The sequence below is a fragment of the Polistes fuscatus genome, unplaced genomic scaffold (genome assembly GCF_010416935.1).
Source record: "Polistes fuscatus isolate 324 unplaced genomic scaffold, CU_Pfus_HIC Scaffold6, whole genome shotgun sequence".
NCBI classification, from domain to species: Eukaryota; Metazoa; Arthropoda; class Insecta; order Hymenoptera; family Vespidae; genus Polistes; species Polistes fuscatus.
Genome location: NW_025113140.1, coordinates 205,306 through 226,625, shown reverse-complemented (window position 1 = coordinate 226,625; position 21,320 = coordinate 205,306). Strand labels below are relative to the sequence as shown.

At 37.9% G+C, this 21,320-nt stretch overlaps 1 protein-coding gene across 1 annotated transcript in view; it reads right to left on the bottom strand.

Annotated features, from left to right (window-relative positions):
• LOC122523608 (Krueppel-like factor 6) overlaps positions 1 to 16,008 on the bottom strand; it is a 233,038-nt gene extending 217,030 nt beyond the window's left edge. The window contains exon 1 of the mRNA XM_043645470.1: positions 14,136 to 16,008. Within this exon, the coding sequence (XP_043501405.1) occupies positions 14,136 to 14,237 (102 nt within the window). The 5' untranslated portion in view covers positions 14,238 to 16,008. The remainder of the gene's footprint in view (positions 1 to 14,135) is intronic.
• Between the last annotated feature and the right edge of the window lie 5,312 nt (positions 16,009 to 21,320).

Here is a 21,320-nt window from a genome sequence, read left to right as displayed (position 1 = left end):
AAAAAGGATAAGAAAATGTTTCTAGCTCCCGCAATATTCATCGTCCATTTTGTATACTCTGCGGACGTAAGTTTCACACGTTGGAGGTACCAAACGAAAATATGATAACATATCGAATGGAAAAATGTTGGAGAAAGGAAAAGCAAAAGAAGAAAACCTTTTTCGCATGAGTTACGACGACGAGATCGCAGAAGCGGACAATATTATTTCACATCGGTGACAAATTTCGCGTGGAAAAAAGGGGGAGAGGAAAATAGGAGGATGGGAGGGAAACCATGACGCACCCGCGGTAAGTACGGAAAACGACTGTTCCCTTTTTCCTCCATCCGCTTTGAATTACTATCATCCCGGGCAAGCATTGTCTATTGTGGCAAAGAATTATTTTATTATCGCTCGCTCGGCCGATCGCGAATATTTCCTCCCTTATTCTTCTATTCAAAATAAAACCGAGAGAAGGAACAATATGGAGAATAAGAAAGATAGTACTAAAAAAACGAAGAAAGTTCCAAGGAGGTAGACAGCGACAAAGTGCTACGGGGAGAGAGGGAGAGAGAGAGTATAACAAGAGTTCCACGATTCGGTGATTTATCGATCCCGCAAAAGAAAGCTAGCTGTAGGACCATTGAAAAACATCGTAACGAGAAAAATCGAGTCTTCAAAGAGAAAAAGAGAGGAAATATGATTCGTGGAAAAAAATGGCTGCAGGGCTAGGTATTTAATTAGGTATTGCGATGCTCTTTCCACGGAGGGACTAACGATTTTCAAGAAGAACTTTTCTCGATATCTAGCAATTTGGAGAATTCTCTAAGCTATTCTTCTTATCTAGAGAAAGAATCTTAACGATCGCTCAAATTGGTCGATAATAGGGTTGACTTAACGAATGGGAGAGAGAGAGAGAGAGAGAAAGAGAGTTTACCGACCTTTCTGAATTAATTAATGGTTTGCTAGGACTGGAATATACGCGCGTGTAAGCGGCAAACATTCAGGCTGCCATTGCAACTTGTTAAATCGTTGGTACGGAAAATACAGGCATCCAGTTTCGCACTCGCTGCTGCTCGCAGGAAAACTCACGCCACTTGGCACGGTCGAGCGATCATTCGTTCGTTCGTTCGTTCGTTCGTTTGTTCGTTCGTTCGCTTACATACACCTAACTCGTGTCACTCCAAGTTTCACAAGCGATCGATATAATTATTACACATTTACGCAATAGAAATAAAGAGATGATAAACAAATCGATCGTCGAAATTAATCATCAATATATTTTGGAACAAAGTTTAGATTCGAGATAATATAAACCATTTGAATGAGTCATCAGAATTCGTATTTAAAGTACACACTGGTTGCATTCAAAAGAGCTTTACCACCTGATGTGTTTACCAGTTTTGCCAGCGAAGTAGAGTTACGATATCGACGAGGCACTGTAACGAAAACATTCTATCGTATCTGCAATATCGGTATCATGCTTCGTATCGTATTTCCTAAGGGAATAGGAAATGAGTGAGAGAGAGAGAGAGAGAGAGAGAGGGAGAGAAAGAAAGTTATATATATATATATATATAGGAGAGTATGCTCGCAGTTACAACGCTTGCAAGTACGTCGAATTAATTTGAAACTACCGTCTACCATCATCCTATCAAGTGACACCTGTTTTTGACTCTGGTCGCAGTGTTTCGTTTAGAAAATGATACCTCGTTTCTCCTTCTACTCGGTAAAATGACGATAGAAAGATCCTTTAACGATCGATATCCTTGTAAGTTCGATTTTATCGACGAAACCAAGCATATATATATATAAAAAACTTCAAAAATGTTTATTTAAAAATAATTCCTATTAGGAATCTGGATGGTATACCAAGTATTCCTCCATCTGTGAAGGAAAAAGATAAAAAATATCGGTGGCAGGTTCGATAAATCGCGTGGTAGGAGTAAAGCTTTGGATGCAGGTAAGCGTGCGCCCGCGCAGTGGCGCCAACACGTGCTCCTTTAATCTATCTATACGTAATGCTATCTTACTCTTTCCCGCGACGTTTTACGCCACTGACGAGGTGCGCACGTGTGTTTCTCGCGTAGTACTCGCGAGAGTGCGAGAGACGTTACTATACACACACGACTGCCCGATCAATATCTCTTTTCCATCTTCTCCTTTCGATTCCAGGTACTCCACTCTATTTGCCGGCACTCCGTCCTCGCATTTATAATAACGTTCGTCGGTTCGATCGGACTTTCGAAAGCGACGAACGCCAAAGAATTTTTATACCATCTATATATGTAAGTACTATACTTATATATACTTATTTCGTAACTCAGTCGATGACTCAGTGCGTACAAACAACAATTTTTTTACGACACTGTTCAATGGGCATAATAATTGTATTTTATTTTTTCTTCTCTACTCTATTAATTTTACAATTTTAGATTTTATTTTTAAAATCGAGTTACCTCGTATCTATGCGAACGAAGCGAATGATTCATTAATTTTTCGAATTAAATTGAAGAAATAAATGCATGAAATAAAAAGAAACGGAGATGAAATATTCTTTATTTTCTTTTTAAAACACTCGTCGATCTACTTTTATTATCTCGCAGGAATAGATCAAACAGTTAATTAAATAAAATTATGAAAATTATCAATACGATAAAATTTTATGCTCTTTGATAATAAACGAGTTGTCTCTTTAAACTCAAGAAAAAAGAGAGATTGGCTCAGAAATTTTGTATTTTCTCTTTAAGACAGCATCAACCTACTTTTAGTATCTAAGAGAAATCAAACACGCAGTCGATTGAATAAAATCATCAAAATTATGATAAAATGGAAAATCTGAACTTCTTCGAAAACAAATAGTTTTTTCGTGTTTGAGAAAGAGAAAGTCTTTTATAATACCGTTTATTTTTATTTTTAAAACATCGTTTACCTACTTTTTTTATCTCGTAGGAATCGACGAACAATTGAATGGATAATTGCAATTTGTGCATTTCGCTAATGAATTGTCTTTTCAAATTTTCAGAGAAAGGCTTACGGACATTCTTGTAAATTTTTGACCAATAAAAGAAACAAACCGATCTCTTACCGCGTTTAAGGGAACAAAACGTTAATATAAACGTTGTTGAAAAATCTTCTGCAATCTCGCGTCCCCCGTGTCAGGTTTTGAAAGCGATGCTCGATTCTCGGTCATTGTTTATTAGCGAGATTTATCGTCCGGTACGGCTGGTAATAACACGGTACGCTGATTTATTCAGATTTCATTCATGAAATTACCTTCTCTCTTTCTCTCCTTTTTTCTTTTTCTCTCTATTACACAGTTACTCGCTCGCTCGTCTTCCATTTCCATCTCTATCTCCCGCGAAGTCTTTGGCTCTGACGTCTCTTTGTTTTACATCACACAAACACACGCAAACAAACAGAAATCTACATATATTTACGTGCATATATGCACACATAAATGCACACATAAATGCACGTAAATTAAACATGCTTAGATACATATTTAGCTGGGGAAGAAGTTTCTTCCTATAATATTAACCCTTTACACTCGACAGATTACTCTCGATCATTGCTGAATTTAACATGATAATTCACATCAAAGTATTTTATATATATATGTATATAAAAGAAGAGCAGTTTTCGTACGTAAAAGAGGACTAAAAAGTACGAAGACTATCATGCAAAGGGATTCAAATTTTGATGAAGATTTTGTCATACTTACGCGGAACAAATGGTAGTAATCGTTTCGAGGTACTGGTTCGTCCGAGTGCAAAGGGTTAATAAATGATTTTAAAATCACATAACTCTGGTAAGAAGTTTCATCCCGAGCTCTCGTGGAACACCCTGTAGGAAAATTATTTATGCACGTATTCTATACATACGTATGTATATATAAATATAGCTAAGAAAGACAACGATCGCTCGAAGCTCAGTAACTTTCAAACGCAGGACAGCTTTCCAATCTAGCTCATTAACATCAATGATGCTCCGTTGCAACACAAGCGCGGCCGATAGTCGAGAGCTCCAGTGGTTCTCATAATGTTCGAGAGTAACACTTTGCACGTGCCTTTCAACGGAAAAAAAAATAGAAAAAAGAGAGAGGAGGGTGCTAGAGAGCGAGCGAGAGAAGGAATATATCTTGGGAGACTGGAAATACGAGAACGATGTTGGCCTTGGATTCGTAGAAACGTTTAACGCTTGACGTTTGACCGTCTTCACGCTCCAACATCGTTATAACCATAGCATTTAGAGAGAGAAACGTTTATGTAAATCAATTAGGTACCTACGATCGATCGATGAAAATGTTACTACAAAAATAGAATGCAATTCTAATAAAATGATCGAGCATTGCAATGAAATCCATCATTGTTCTATCATTCGTAAATAATTATTTTTCTCTAACAAACCGAAATGTATGGATCCGATACAAAATTTCCTGATAAACCCTCCATCTCGTAATTGTATTTGAACGTCGAATTGGACATTTGAAATTTGCATAACTCTTATTCCAAGTCGTTTCTCAGGGCTTTGCTTTTTAATGAAAAATAATTCAAGTTTGTTTGGCGTAATAAAGAACGCGAAGAGATATGGTTCTCCTTTACTACGTGCACTTTCGTGTACGCCGTCGTTGTTCCTTGAGACGAGTTTAAATGAGAACGTGAAATTCGTTGGAAGCATCTGGAAACGATGATACCGGTTATTTGCTTTTTGTTCAAACTTTTTAACGCATGGACGATGTCGTAGATACGCGATCGGGAAAGCAGAAAACGAGGACAAAACGTGAGTCGGTATATTGACAGCGAATTAACGCCTTGTACTACATTTTTTCATTTGGATAAGATATTAACGTCTATAAAAATGATCGAATAATATGTTTAAAAAACGTTTTGTAATAAAAGTCCCAAATTATTTATTCCATATTATTACTGAATAAAATATAAATGATTAATCAAGCCAAGTGTTCCAACAGGAAAAATGAATTTGACGTTTAAATCGAATGCAAAATAAACGATGTTTTCCTTAAAAGCTTTTGGCTTAATCACGATTCTCTTGATCGTCTCTTACATTAAATCGGCGTGGAAAATCCCATTGGACTTGAAGGAAGGTAAAAGATATAGATATAGTTAGGTAGCTCAATCGTTTAGTTGTCTCTGAAATTACAGAAGAGTATTAGAGAAGAACGCTTGTGCATCGTGCAACGTCACGTCGTCGTTCTCCATTGCCGGAAGCTAAACGATAAGTCGCTCTACGTACAGGTTGCTCAGCCATGCCGTTAACAACTGGCAGACACGCGTTAATGGGTTTCAGCTCTGTAAATACATTAAACTCGTCCTACCGTAGCTCCGTTAATCGCCGTTTGTAACGCGTTCGACGCACCTTTGCTTACGAGAAAGGCTTAAGCCTTTATTAATCATCTACAAGCAAATACTAACTCTAATAATCTTACCTTTCGACTGATTCAATTTCATCCTAATCATTAGATGGGATTACATTTTAAAATATACATTATTAACGTTTACGCTTCGCGATTAATAACGTAAAAATATGTTTTTTTTTTTATTTTTTCTATTATTTCGTATTCTAATTATATCGTCAAACAAAGAATTTCTACATCCATTCGTTTTATCTAATACCAACATTCTAATAAATCCCACAAAAACAGGAAATTACTCAATTGGAATTCCGATTATTTGCTTTCGAAGTATTTAGCATTAATGAATTATTATCACGTACAATTGCATGGTTTATGTATTACATGTAAAAAATACTCAATCTGTCATCGTACGTCTAGATTACTAAATCGGATAAAAGATATAAACATTTTTGTCGTACGAGATATATACTAGAAAAGTCGTATACGATTTTACGAATCATTAAATGCAGATTGAATATGCTGTACTTGTCATGAATCATTTTTATCGGAGAAATCAATGAATCATGCTATATAGCGACACATCGTGAGAGTATGATTCAAAATAAATAATGCACTATAAATGATTCAGAAATTGCAACATTTTTTCTTAACAAGTTGTCATTTTACTTGTATCAATTTTAAGATAAAGCCATAGTCAATTTTATCGACGTAAAAATATCATTAAATTCGTATAAAAATTCGTAGATATTATATATAATTGAAATACCCTCGGTGTTTTTTTTCACGATACGTATATATATATATATATAAACAATATAAATACACATATACATATAAGCGTATACAATTATCGAGTAAATTTAAAAGGCGAGCACGAACACACAATCTCATTAGTCATAAACGTGCCGATTCTAATTAAGGTCCTCCTTGTTTTACCAATTGAATTAACGAGTTTATCTATCGACGAGAAAACCTTGAATTTAAAAACGATCGATCTTTGACTAACACTCGCGATCGATTCGCTAAATTAAACGATTATTTTATCGATTTCAATGAACTATAACGATTAGTATGATTCATATAGAGAGAAGGAGAAATAAAAATGATGAAAGATATAATAGTTTTCTCGAAGAATTCATGCAGAAAAACATCGTTTGGTAAAGTGTGTTTTATTAAATAACATTTTTATCAAGTTTCGGTGCTTAACCGGTGCCTCATTTACATTTTTATCGCGCGTATCCTCTTCGTGGAACAAATTAAGCACTAGTTTATATATAATTAGACGTCATTATATTGTATAGATAGCAAATACTTAAAGTGAAATAAATACCTTCCTTGCGAAATGCAACAAGAACAAAAATGTACGCATGTACAATGAAAATATTGAACGCCTCATATTACACATAAATATATTAATAATATATTTTATTCAATGGCTTCCGATAAATAAAAGAAAAAAAAAAAACCTTTATCGTGTCACAAAATTGAAAATAACTTAACTTAAGTTAAATTTGTACCGTAAAGTCAGGAATGTTAATAACGATCGGTTAATGGATTTGCGAGTTAGTCAAACGCCGAGAACTATGAGGAGACTGACGTATGTAAGTATATACGTAGAACATACATACACACATACGTGCGGCATTAAATGCGCTAATGAATAAACTTTCGTAAATCTCGGCAAGTAATTTACGCTCATCGGCTAACCAGGTAGCGGCGCTGTTCTAATGGCGTTCGATGCTGCTACGTAAAAAGTGCATTTCCTTTTTATCCAGGACAAGGATCCGCAATATCCCTTTTTTCTCCATTTTATCTCGATATTGAGAGCAAACAGCGTTGCGCACAAACGATCCAAAGAACAAGCGACGATGAAGCTTCCTGTAAACAGAGCAACGTACAAACGAACGAACGAACGAACCAACCCAAAATACCTTGGCGTACCCGAAAAATATCCAAAAAGCATGCAAATATATTCCTCGCCAGATATGGAGATTTTATTTGCGAAGAAAGTCAATTCTCCCTGCCTTCGATAGAATAGATAGAGAGATACCTACCTGCAAAACGGGCAAACGTTAGCGAACGTTCTGTCATACAAAACGAATAGGAAACACATGAAATCTGCAGAAATATTTTAATGATCGTACTATATATACACAACTATGCTTATTTCATTGATAAAATTTGCTAGTTAACATGCATACACATGCGCATGCATATTTGAAGTGACCCATGGATAGTGACCGAGCGTATATAAAACGTCTAATTGCTAGTAACTGTTATATGAGAGATATGAACGTCCATTTCCTGTATCTACTTTGGAGCTTGGAATAACAGGCTTTAAAGGTTCGCGATCTTTTCGTTCGAACAAAAGCAGAAAGAGCTTAACGGATTTTGAGTAGCATCAGAAATATGGAGATAACGCTTACCTTCTTATCCGCAAATTTAAAATTTCTGAGCTCGCGTATTTCGCGTATAAGTACATACATTGGTGCTCATCTAGAAATCACAAACGCAGAGATAGAATTTAGAACACAGTAATATTTGAAATCGTTCTCCTGAACTTAACTGGAAGTAAAACGTAGCGTCAAAAGCAACCCATATTGAAACAATGTTTATCAAAGAGCTATCTAGGAAGATAGCAAGCTAGCTAGCAAGGTATCTGCAAGTACGCTTGCGAACCGGTGACCCTTCAAAAGATGCAAAGGCTTAATATCCTTTCAAGTAAGGACGAACTTTGATATTAGATCACTTCATTTAATTACTTCTCCTCATTGCACTTTACCGACCGATGAAGAACGTTTAAACGTATTTCACGTGACACCTCGAAAGGAAAATCCTCTCTTTTGCATTTGAAATACGTTAGGTGTTTTCATTTTCCAATCAGCGAAGACGCGTTAAAACATCTATGCATCAAAGAGAGAGAGAGAGAGAAAGAGAAAGAGGAAGGAGTAACTGATAATTGCGATAAGAGCTTATTTGACTTTTTTGTCTAGTAACACTAGTTCTCGAGTACCCACTCGTACACTCGCTCGATTCGACAAAACGACCACAAAATTTGTCAGACCTATCAAATGCATTCAACGAAAACCTGGAATGAGAGAAATGGAGAAAGGAAGAGAGAGAGGGACAGGGATAAAAAAGGGGAAAGAGAGGAAAGAGAACCAATTTGTGTTTATCGGTCCTTTGTTCCTCTTTTTCCTTTTCCTACCAGCACCGCAATTCCCTTCCTTCCTACCCCTTTTCCCTTCGCTCACCGTCGATAATTTCGCTCGCACCATCGGACAAACAAACTACTACTGTTTTATATCGGACCAACCACGTTGTTCCTGGCGCACGCTCATTGCGAACGCTAGAATACCCAAAGCTTGTTAATTCGAGCGTGACTATCTCCACAAATGTCCTCTCCCCGCCGATTTTACCTGACGATCAAACGGTCAACTATTAACGCTAGGTCGAGTTACTGTTTGTTCAGTATCGAGTTTGTTTCTTTTCATACTTTCGTTTAAAGCGTTCGCTGATATCACTGTTGTTCAACCCTTTTCAAACTAAACAGACTATGATAAGCAGAAATAGACTTTGTGCGAGAGAATGGAAAAGATTTGCAAAATAACCAATGGAAATAATTAAAACTACAACCTATATATAATCTGTTAGAAAATCAATATAAAGCAATTAAAAAATATTAAAAAAAAAAAAAAGAAAACTGCAAAATAACAGTCCATGTATCGGCATAAAACACGTAGAAAAAGTTTGCGAATCGATTGGTTACGCATTAGATTTATCTCGACTACGTGATCCACTCTAAAGCAATAATCAATGTTATTTCCACGAGAAGAAACTAAACCCTGCAGAGACTTAAAACTTCGATAAGACGCGAATGAAGCGGAACGTTGAAACTCGTGGAGGCTACCGTAACACGACGGTCGGACCAGTCCTGTTCCGATTACCAACCAATACCTTTTCCTTCTTTTCTAAGCCGCTTTCCCCAACGACGACGATCAAGCTTAATATCTTTCTCTTTTTTTTATCATAGATAAGTACCTACAGGCGTATATACATAGAAGGATAAGACGGTTCCGTTACATGGATAATTCACTGTGTTACTCACAATGATTTCGATCGAAAGCTATTGCTGCTACTGTTGCTATTTAACAAAAACTCTAACAAACGATCGATAGGAAACTAACTTGGTGCTTTTCTAAACGTTCTTTTTTGAAAAGCAATTAAATTTCTAGGCTACCCTACAAGCTGATTTCTACAACAAGTAAAAAAGAAAGAAAGCAAGCAGCCAATGGATAATATTTCTCCCTTGGTCCAGCAGCGTAATAGCGGTAGGGTTAATAGATCCATCTTACGAGTGACCCAGCTATGATGAACGAGGGAACGCAGTATGTACGTGAGTCCAAAGACTGAAAGAGAGCCGCAAGGATCGTTCTGGCTTGTGCGCAATACACGACCGAAAGAGAGAGGGAGAGGGAAGCATAAAACTGAATTCCACGATGGTGAGCACGCCGCTAGCAGAAACTCAGAAATAACCGTCGCGGCGTGCTCGTTTCCAAATGGTCTCACGCCGACGCCACGCGCATCAAAGAAAGCAAAAAAAAAAGCCAAGCGAAAGAAATGACGGAGGAAGGAAGGAATACTTTAGAGTAGAGCGAAAAACTCTTGGAAAGATATAACTTTAAGACTTGTTTTGGCTACTCGGGAGAAAAAGGGGCTAGCTAGGTAGTCGACGATTGTGGCGATGATGCTCGTTGGTGCGTGTGGTGGTTGTTGAAGAAGAGGAATCATGCAGTCAGAAAAGGAGGTTGTGCCATCGAAGGTTAACAATGCCACGTTCCGCAGCCGCGGCTACAATGGCATCTTTCGCATCACTCACATTGCGGCCCATTGTACCGGCAAACCATTGTTTCTCGTCCCATTGCGCGCACTGTGGCCCAGGACAGAGTACGAGGAAGGCGAGTGGGTGGTGGAAAAAGAGAGGAAATACGAAGAAGAGTAGCAGCGAGTCGTGTTCGAAACAAAAGAGTTACGTCAGGCTCATTCACCAAAAACGCCTTTGTGCGTTTGGATATTCTTATTCTAATGCACGCGCGGAGTAGGACGAGAAAGAGAATGGATGAGTTCGATAGAGGGAAAACGCGCCACTCGCGAGCGTTTAAAACGCAAAGACAAAATTGCCTCTTCCTTCCGCTCGATGCGCGCTCGATGCGCGCTCGATGCGCACTCGTCTGATGCATCGACGCGCGCCTTTCTCATCCAACTCCTGGAAAATCGTTCCTTCGATCGTTCCTCCGATCCTAACATTTCCTAACAATTCATTTCAATATTACAGCTGTTCCATACATTTCGCTATATTTTACGTTCGCTATTTCTTTCATTTTACGACGCTACGTAAGTGGATATTAACATAAACATACTTTTTAAATAGATCTACACACAGGTAACAGGTTTAAATGTATTTTTAATTTACTACATTTCACAATAACCTCTAAAAGTCATTTTTAAACGTTTTAAGCTTTATGTACTCGTTATCTCAACAAATTATAATTCTATTTTTCCTACTTTCGAAATAATAGAAACACCTGTACTCTAGACGTAATTTCCTTTTCAATAATATTTTTTTATTTTCATAAAAATAAAAAAATAAAAAAATAAATATAAATCACATTGTACAATAAATGAAATTTAATAAAATTAGTAGTATATGTTCATTTACAAAAAAATACACATAATTTTATTTTCAATCTCAGTTAATTATATAAAATATATATCACAGAAATGCATAAATCAGCTTTCATATCGTATTACGAATAAAATGAAAATAAAACGAGTAAAACAAAATATTGGTAACTAATATAACATTACGATATTAATGCAAAAATGTACTATCGTATTTGATATTTAAAATAACAATGTCTAACTTGGAACGTTTAGTAAACGAAAATCGAATGGGTAAGGATATTCCATTCGGGAATATATGCAAGCTGAATAACTTTCATTTCCATCGTGTTTCAACCGCTACATTCCGTAGGTAGTAACGCATCTGGGACAGTATCAAATCCTATGAAATATTCGAGAAGGTACGATCGCACTACCAACCATATAAATATTAAATTTCAATGTTCAAAACGCACGTCGATCTTTCATTAGTTTCTGAATGTTTTCCCCAGAGTTACGCATACACACGCATACGCATACGTGTCATCCTCTAACAGGAAACGTTTCGGCGACATAAAAATATTTCGAATTTTGTTCGAATCCAAAAGAAACATCTAAATAGATTCTATATCACGCGTTTGGTTGTTTCCTCGTCATCGCGAGCTTTTTCAAATTTTTGTCCGTACCGTTTTATACCCTTAGGACTTGTTCCTGCCTATCGTCCTAGCTCTTCTTTCTTTTTTTTATTTATATCAAAATTTGTTTTCCATTTAAATGCGTTTCTCTGACCCAATAAAATGGGTCCCATCATGCTTTTGTTCGAAATGATAGTTCTGTAACTTTGTATTTTTATTTCTTTTTTTCAATGCAATAAATAAAAGTCGCTTCTCGTTCTGCGATGGCACGGACAAATCTCAAGGGGTTCAACGAGACTATTCGATTTTTTTGTTTAGAGAAAAGGATCAAAATGAAACGAGCAAAAGTGAGAGATAGAAAGAGAAAAATTCTGGTATGCACTTCCGAACCATTTTTACCATCAATGTATTAACGAAAAGAAGAAGAACACGAGAGTGCGTTGGCGTTACTTCCGTTTGCATGGAAATATCCCGTAAAATGACTAGCTGTGCATGAGATAACGAACAAACGAACGAATGAACGACTGATAAGTATTATACTACGACGTTTAAGCACCCGTAGTTTAAATAAATCTCGAAAGAAAAAAAATGTCCGAAAGCCATTATTATTCGTCATATATAATTAACCGTTCTGTATTTCTGCGCACGTTTACTTGTAAAACTAATTATCCATCTATTTCCAGCCAACGAAACGTATCTTTGCAAAACGCATCATAGATTATTACCTAAATATATTCCTGGTAACGAAACTAAATACATTGACCAACTGAAACTAATTGCAATGGAAATTATCTCGATTTAGATACGTACGTATTTATTTCTATATAAATGCGGTCTTTAATACGTTACTTACAATTAGTTTAATGAAGGAGTAATTATTAGTGATATTTGCAGATAAAGAGAAATATAGATCGATTCAAAAATCTACGTAAAAATTTTACAAATAAATGGAAATTATTTAGTAAACTTTCATTAGAAATGGCAGGGTATTTTAAGAAAAAAATTAAATAAAACAAGTGATATACTCTCTGTTCAAGAAATGAAAAATTTTAATGAACGTTTTCTTATAACGGTATAAATGTATTGTAAATTAAAAATAGATCCTTACCTCGATCGAACGGTAAGACTAAATTTATTATGCAAATCATCGCTGCACTACTGCATTGGAATCTCAGATGCATGCATATGATAAACGTGACACGGAAGGATTTACCCTACTGGCCAAAAGTTCGAAATAACTACGTAAATTTAGAGAAAATGAAGGCCTTTAGAGTAATCGAGGTAAACTTATTTATCAATAAAATGTGTATGCATAAGTAATATGTAGGTATAGGCATATTTTATAATAAGTCATCGAATAATTGCATCGTCGACAGTTCGCTTTCTACAACGATTTTATGTTAATTGTCAACGAAGGAAATAATCGATGATGTATATGCAGGTAGAATAAATGTGACGAAATAAAAATAATTGATGATTATCTGTTAATAAAAAAAAAAAGCAGTAAAAGAATAGCAATAAGAATTTGTATAAAAAATAAAGCACACTCTAAAATCGAAGGCTAGAATGATTTAAATCTTCGATCAAATGAATTTTAAATAGGAATATTATATGTCGTGTATAATAATAAAGTGAGCAAGTTTCGTAAGAGGAAAGAGTAAAGTTAGATACGATCTGATAAATGAAAGTGAAAGGAGATCAAAAGGAAAGAGAGAGAAAGAAAGAAAAGCACAATATCCTCGTCTGAGATGTAACGAATAGAGGGCGAACGTCTCGGTTTCTCTCTCTCTCCTCTCTCATCGTTTGCGCGCGCGGGAACTCACTCGCTCTTGTCGGCCTGGATCGGCGTAAGGTCATTGCACACTCGTAAACAAACGGGACGCGCGGCGTCTATGGTACCGACCCGGCGCGTCACTGAACGTACTCACCGACCTATTACACTCGAGCCAAGGTCGTTCCGTCATAGTCCTAGCCCCCGTATCGGGAATCGATTCGGAGAGACACGGAGAGAGAGAGAGACAGAGAGACAGAGAGAAACACTGAGAGAAACGAGATGCATTCTTCCTATTCTATATTCATAATAATTCATAATAATTAATCAGCATTTTGAATCCCATAAATACTGGATAGACGTCAACGTATACACGTTCGAGCGGATTCTTCTATATATACTTCTCATTTGTCTCTAATCACCGAGTATTAGGTATCTTTTTAGAAGAGGAAAATATGTGCATTAATAATGGTAATAGACAAGAGTTACAAAAAATCGAACAAATCTATCGAAATAAAATGATTAATGCTTAATGTATGTGACTCATAATAATGTCATAATAAATGGTAGGAAAATGGTGTTAATACGAATATCGACCGTTATATTTCGGAAGTGTTGGTTGGCGGTTGATGTAAAAAAAAAACAACATAATAATGCAACGAAAGTAGAGGAGTGTCTAGAAAAGAAAAAAAACTGTCAGATCTCGGTTTACCTGTTGCCAGTGATCCTCGAGCGACGGTTGAGCCGAAAAGTATCCGGTGTCGTGTATGTCCTGCAACTCCCTAAATATGTTCCCGCTCGGCAGGATATCCATGGTTATGTGACGTCGTCGTTGACTTTATTTCTATTTTTTCTCCTTTATTATTTCGTCGTTTTTTACTGTTAGTCGAATAAGTTTAGCTTTGCAAGTTTCTTCAAACACGTTGATCGCACAACTTTCGATATCACATAGAAATAGATAGATGGATAGATAGATGGATAGATAGATAGATAGATAGATAGATAGATAGATAGATAGATAGATAGATAGATAGGTAGATAGAGAACAGTGGATAACGATGAAGAATAAAGTATAATAATTTTCCTGTAGACTAGAGCTATAATAATAATAGCTTCAACTAACGACGAGGCTTTTTCTTAAAACGATGACAACGACGACAACGATGAATATTACAACGATGATGCACAACAACCAAAAAACATGATTCTCGATATCACACTTATCCTCGCACGAATATTTCCTTCTTTTTATATATATATTTCGCGCACGTATATATATTTAATTTATTTATATATATATTTTATCTTTTTATAGACGAACCAACCAACAAATTACTAATACACGTTTTATTAGGAACGGCACGTTTCGGCACGCACCACACGTGCGCGTACCATCGAAGAAGAAACAACACCCGTATTGTACTGATGATCCCGATGATATCGAATCCACTTCGTTTGACTTGTTATTCTTTTTTATATTCTTCTTGATTTGATTTGAATTCCAGTCGATATTCCCAGGAGAATCGAAAGGAAAATATCTTCGATAAGATCGACTCGGAAACGTTGTCGCACACTTCTCGCGTTGCACTCCTCGAAGGAAATGAAAGATAATGGAATATCGACGGAATAAAATAAAAATGACGATACAATTAGATAGATAGATAAAGGAAGGAATAGAAAGCTTGGTTAGATTTCACTGTGCGACGACGACGACGACGACGCTCTGTCTGGTTCGAGTGGCGTCGCGTACACGAGTCACTCGCGCCAGTATCCATCATACGAGGGACGAGAATAGTGCCTAACTGGCTCCTATCAATGAGACCAGTTTACTCTTTCTTTTTAACTGATTGCGAGTCCAAACGTACCAACGAGTCAAACAATACGAACAGACAGAAAGCTTCCGATAAAACACCAATGGAACTGTCAAAATGTGCTGGCACAAATAGGATCTTCGAACTTCTGTCTTGTTTTTCTACCTTCCTTATCGAATAAAGAATCCTCTGGTCGGTGTTATCGAAGGGACGAGACGATTATCTATTTTCTATCCTTTAAATTTGCTTCTACTTGACGTTTCAGTTAAACGTCATGCACTTGTGAGAGACACGCGCGGATCGCGTCTCCCCTCCACTCGCTCTCTCAAAGCCGGCTTTTCCGAATTCCGCGTGCGTTCGCGCGTATATATTTACATATATACGTTCATTGATAATTTGCTCCTGCACAAGATACATATACGCGTATACGTTCACAAAGTGGTAATATATTTCTATATATATGCAACTGTAAGTGCGCGCGCGCGCGCTTGTGCGTGTGTGCGAAATATATCCGTACGTATGTATGTATATCACTTTCCTTCCTCGACGCGAAAACCGAGCTCGATCGACCGCGCAAGAGATCAAAAGAGACGGCAGCCGAGGACGCCGGGGACGGCTTCGGAAGAAGAAACGCGCTGCATCAGAGATGTATATGTATTTTGTTAGCGTTCTCTCTCAAACACACACTACTACTTCGCAAGGTACACCGCGACGTGATAGCCCGACCAGCAACACCGTACAAACCCTTCCGCGCGAGCGCCGAAGAGTGACTGACGTTCCCTTGCTATAAGCGCCGAACGACCGAAGCCGAACACAACCGACTAACTCCGAAGGTTATCTTCGTGTCTCGCCGGCTACGACCACTCTCGCCACTACCGACGGCACGACGTCCTAGAGGCAGCACTGCTCGGTAGCGTCGCGACGCCTGCCTGCCTGCCCGCCTGCCTGCCCGCCTGCCTGCCTGCCTGGACATATGCTATATATTTTTATATACTTTTTATCCAAAATCATATATCTTAGATCTCTGCTAGTTTATTCATTTTTAATACTTCTAGGAATAACTGATAGCGAGATTTGCTATTAGCCTCGAATAAAAGAAATAACAAACAATTTGGAAGCAAGTAACGTTTCGTTTTTCATTCGCGTGAAATCGTTAGATCCTACGAAAGGTAGGTTCTTATCTAGATCGAGATAATAACTTGTATCGTTCTAAAGTCGAATAAGATCTAATTGTAAGATTAAAGTTCGGTACGAGGAAGCGAGCTTACGATCGATAAAGATATCCATAAGCTTACGGATTTATCGAGTTTTTTAAAATAGACCATAACCGATTTAACCTCGTTGGAATAGTACTTTACTAGCATGTACATGTATGCATGTATGATGGAACTATTCAACGACCACGCACGAGCATCATAACGGTGTCCTTATGCAAACCCAAAGAAAATCATGTAGCAGACCGCGTTATGATTTAAAAGAAAGATAAACGGGTATACGATATCTACGATAAATGATCGCTATTAAAATGAAGTGCCTTGTCATTTGGTAGATAAATTATCGAGAAAGAATGGATTATTTCTTACGCGTAAGTTGGACTTTTTCTTTTTATCGTATCAAAAGTACACTTAATGAAATGAAGTTCTAACAGAGATAATTTGAAAGACATTTAAAGTAGTAATGGTTATCGAATATCGTTTCTGCAGTATCAATGACAATAGTTACTCGTTCATTTGGTACACTCGAAAGAATAAAGAAATAATAAAATAATGAGAGTATCGATTCGTTTGCGCAAACGTTTTAACAATGGTACGTGTAAATACAAAGTTATTCCGAACGGTAGGGCCATTGGCGGTGGGTTAGAGTAGCTTACACGTTGAAAATAATTTAGTACGTCGTCTGATAGGAAAGCTGCTTCATAATGGCTATTTGTCGAGTATTAAGGATTAACTATGAACGGGAGTCGATAAAGCTTGATTCGTCGAGTGGATTGTTCGACGCATATCCGATTGTCCAAACAAGAGAAAACGGATGCCACTCCAGGAATTATTTGCAAATGAATAATCGTAAGTGAGTCAAACGTTGCTTCTTTCTTATCGTTGATTGATATACAAGAAATTGTGGCAGTGGTGGGAGTGAAGCAGAACTTAAAGCGTTATATATAAACATACAGTTACTCGACAAAATGTTTGGAAAAAAAATACAGAAAGAATGTTGCTTATTATGCCAATTAGAAATTTTCCTGGTTTTTGATGGTCTCTAAAATAAGAGATAAAACACGGATAATTTGTTTGTAAACAACGGAAGCTTGAAGCTAAAAAATTAATCATCCTTTATTATTGAAATATTTTTGGGAGTAGCTGTATGTGTGTTGCGTACGTGATTCATGAATTCTGCGCGTTCTTTAAAAGCACGTTTCGTGTACGCGTTAGCGTTTCTACGAGAGCGCTGAAGAATGTTAGATTAGATACGTAAGCTGCGTTTATAGCGTATGGAATTAGAGGAACGAGCGTGTTCTTATCGGACCTGCACCTCGTTTCCTGGCCACAGTTCTTTTGATATTTGCTGACCACGGACGATTGTGCGGAAATGCTGCGGAAATACTGCGGACGATGAAGGATTTTGCAACGATTCTTTTTCAAATATGCCACTACTACTCGTCGAGACGTTAATATTTATAATATTCAGATTTTGTACAAATTTTATTTCTACTCTAAAATGCTTCAAAATAATCATTATTTTGTCAAAAAAGGTTTACTTAGTAAAGCATTTGTTTACAGATTTGGAGTAGGGATATGCGAACATGTTTTATTTTATTGAGCCTTTTCGGTACCCTCCTACGAGAAATTTCGCTTGCAAAACAGATAGAAAAGTACGAAACGTGGGATATACGCGAGACAGAAAAATCGATAAGCTCGTGTGCGTCGTCTTATTCTGCGAGATGAAACTGGCAATAAAATTTCTTATTCGAAACGGTAAAAGAGAAAAAAGGACCTCGAGTATCTATCACGTCTCGATCTATTCGATATGGAGATACGTAAAAATGTATAGACAACAACTTTCTATTCCAATTCGGGTCAGAAGTTAGAAACTTTGGATAAACTTCAAATTTGCTATACCAAATCCGAAATTACAGTATGTCTTATTTCTAAATTTCCGTCCTGCTCGGATCTCGAAACTTTGTTTCTTTTTGGAAAGAAAGATAGAGACACGTATAACCGCGCATATACAAATACTAGTGGAATATATAGATTTGATTGTAAATTCGAAGCGTGTTTTGGAGGAAGGACTCGAGAATGGAAACTTCCTTCCTAAAAAGCAAAAGAGTCGTCCTCTTCCAAGCTCGTCGATTTCGAGAATGAAATATGCGTTTGAGACGAATCGACCATTTTCTATCATTTTCCATCCCAAGAAAACTTCTATCCTAGTAAACTGTCTCTCCTTCTCCTCCCATTCTTTCCCAGGCCGCTATATTTCTCTCTCTCATTCTCATTCTCTCGCATTATCGACGCGGGTCGAGTTAGAAGCAGAGTTATCGTCATCGACGAATCACGTTTCTCTTGGAACATTATCGCCAAGGCGTGCTACGAAAAGCTATCGTAGAGCAGTGCCAAAATCGTTACCCTCGGCGTTTCCTTCGGCGTTTCCTTCCGAATACATAGCAAAAGCCGAAGGAAGAAGCCTGACCTCGCGTAACCTCTCAACTTCGACTTCGTTTTCCGGATACGTTCGATGCTCACTGGGTTAAGACGCCGGGGACCATAAATATGGCGACTCCTTCTTGGATCCTAGCCCAACACTCGAGAGAAGCTTTTCTTCTTTTACAGGGACTTTTCGCGAAATCCAAAAAGTGCATTTTTTATACGATAGATTTGTTTTAAGATCTGTGCTAAAAGAATATTTTGAATTCCTCGCATCAAGTACAATAGCTTTTTCAAACATACATGGACGACCAAGATAAACAGTAATTTTTGATAGGATAATCAATTTTTGGATCGTTACCCGCATGAGAAGGGACACAAGTTCGGTGTAAGTAGTTCGGCGTAAGTAGTTCGGTCCACCGAAGCTGACCGTTGAAAGTTGCGTAAGGCAACTCACAGGCTCGAAAGGGCATATCAAGCAGAGAAACAGGGAGAAAGTAGGAGAAAGAAAGAGAAAAAGAGAGAGAGAGAGAGAGAGTACAATGACCCGATCGTTAACCCTCTTTCGGAGAGCTAAGGTCTCCTCGGTATAATATCCGAGGACTCGGTGGAACTTGGACGTCTTCGTTCGCTTAGCTCTCCCCGATTATGTATGCAAAATAAATGCGCGTCATTTTCCATGTCTCGCTTGACTCGTCGTTTTGATGGTCCAATCAGAAGATTCGTATCCAAAGGGCCTCCCAACCAACCTCGATTTCTACCTGGCTCGCGGCTTTAATGCAACTTCGAATGGAACACCTGGAGGTACTCGCACACATTCGAACGTATCACTCATAGGCTACCTTTAAAGTATTTCAAGCGACCAACGATAATTTCAAGTAATTTCAAGTTTTCCCAGGGAAAACTACTTACTTCCATTCGGAGTTATGCCGGGTATGCATATGTTACGTTTCTGCAAAGATAATTCTAAATGTATGCCTGTTTCACCGAGTTTAGAAATTTTAATGGACTACCATTAAGCTTACTGAATATTACCTCGACTCATTTATAATTGCCGATACTTGAAAACTTTATATATACGTATATATAATATTTCTTACTAACTTAAATGAATAAATGTTCACAGTTTAAAAAGACATTTTCCATCCATACTTTCCAAGAAGTACCGTTATTCCTATTACGAGCATTCAATTATTCTTTGTAAAGATCGATATCGCTATACGTGACGTTTCCTTCGCAAGGTTTGCGGTTAAAAGACGATCAGTGTCTGGAGCAAAGCGAGAAACGGTGGTTGACGTAATTCATATTGCGCAATACTCGGGCAGCCAACCAGCAAGCAAGCAGGCTGGTATGTTATCGCTGCTCTTGCTGCAGGCAACTACAGCAGACACCTTCGTTCCGTTCACGCAAATAGTTGCGATCACTATTCGTGTCAAACTATTATTCTTCGTACGACCATCGGTTACGTCGATCGGACTCCGCATTTGTGTCCTTCGAGCTTGGAATTTATAGGACGAGGACGGATAAGCTTCTCTCGTAGCGCGAATGCGTTCATTGGCGAGACGCTTTTCCTTCTGTTGGTTCGACTTAAATAAAGACGAGAGGAGTAAGGGAGAGGAAATGAAACTGAAAGGATGAGGAGGGAAAAGGGGGATAATTAACGTCGATACGACAACTCTCACCATCAAAGATGTTTCCTTGCTTGCTTCCTTGCTTGCTTCCTTGCTTGCTTCCTTCCTTGCTTCCTTCCTTCCATCCACCCTTCATTCATTCATTCCATCTTTCTGGCCCACTCTCCATCCCTGTTTCTCACCATTCCTTCCAACGTCAACGTCGAGGTGGCAAACGACGATTATTATTAACGGCTCGACGGTGAAAATCCTTAATCCCGTAATCCTATCGCACAAGACAGATGGCCGTGTGTAAGCCAGCCTGAAAATTCGCGCTGCCAGTTCCAACGAGTTAGGAAAGTGAAGCAGGAGGAGCTAGGATAGGTAGAGGAGTAGAATGTTTTGAAAACGGCTGGTAATCCAACTCTGATCCTCTCTAATGAGAGAATCGCGCTAGCTAGCTGGGAGAAAAAAATTCAAAGGCGTTCGTTTCTTTCTTTAGTCTTGATCTCTCGACTCGTAAGCTTCGATGTTCTTTTCCTTACTCCTTCGATAAGACTAACAGTCGTAGCGCAGTGCTCGAAGTGATCTGGTTTGTTAAAATATAAAGAAACTTTCTTCTCAATTCAATATTATCGTTCACACTCTTGCTAGGGAACGTTCTAAAAGGAAAGCAATGCACATAAAATGTGGAAGAAAGATGGAAGGAGTATAAGGGAACCAGCATCGCTGGAACGACCCTTATGTCGCTGAATTGGTCGCCATAACTCTGACAAGGCCGACGATTCGAGGCGAGGGTCCCTCTTCCCTCGAGCAAGCAACGATCGACTCCCAACGT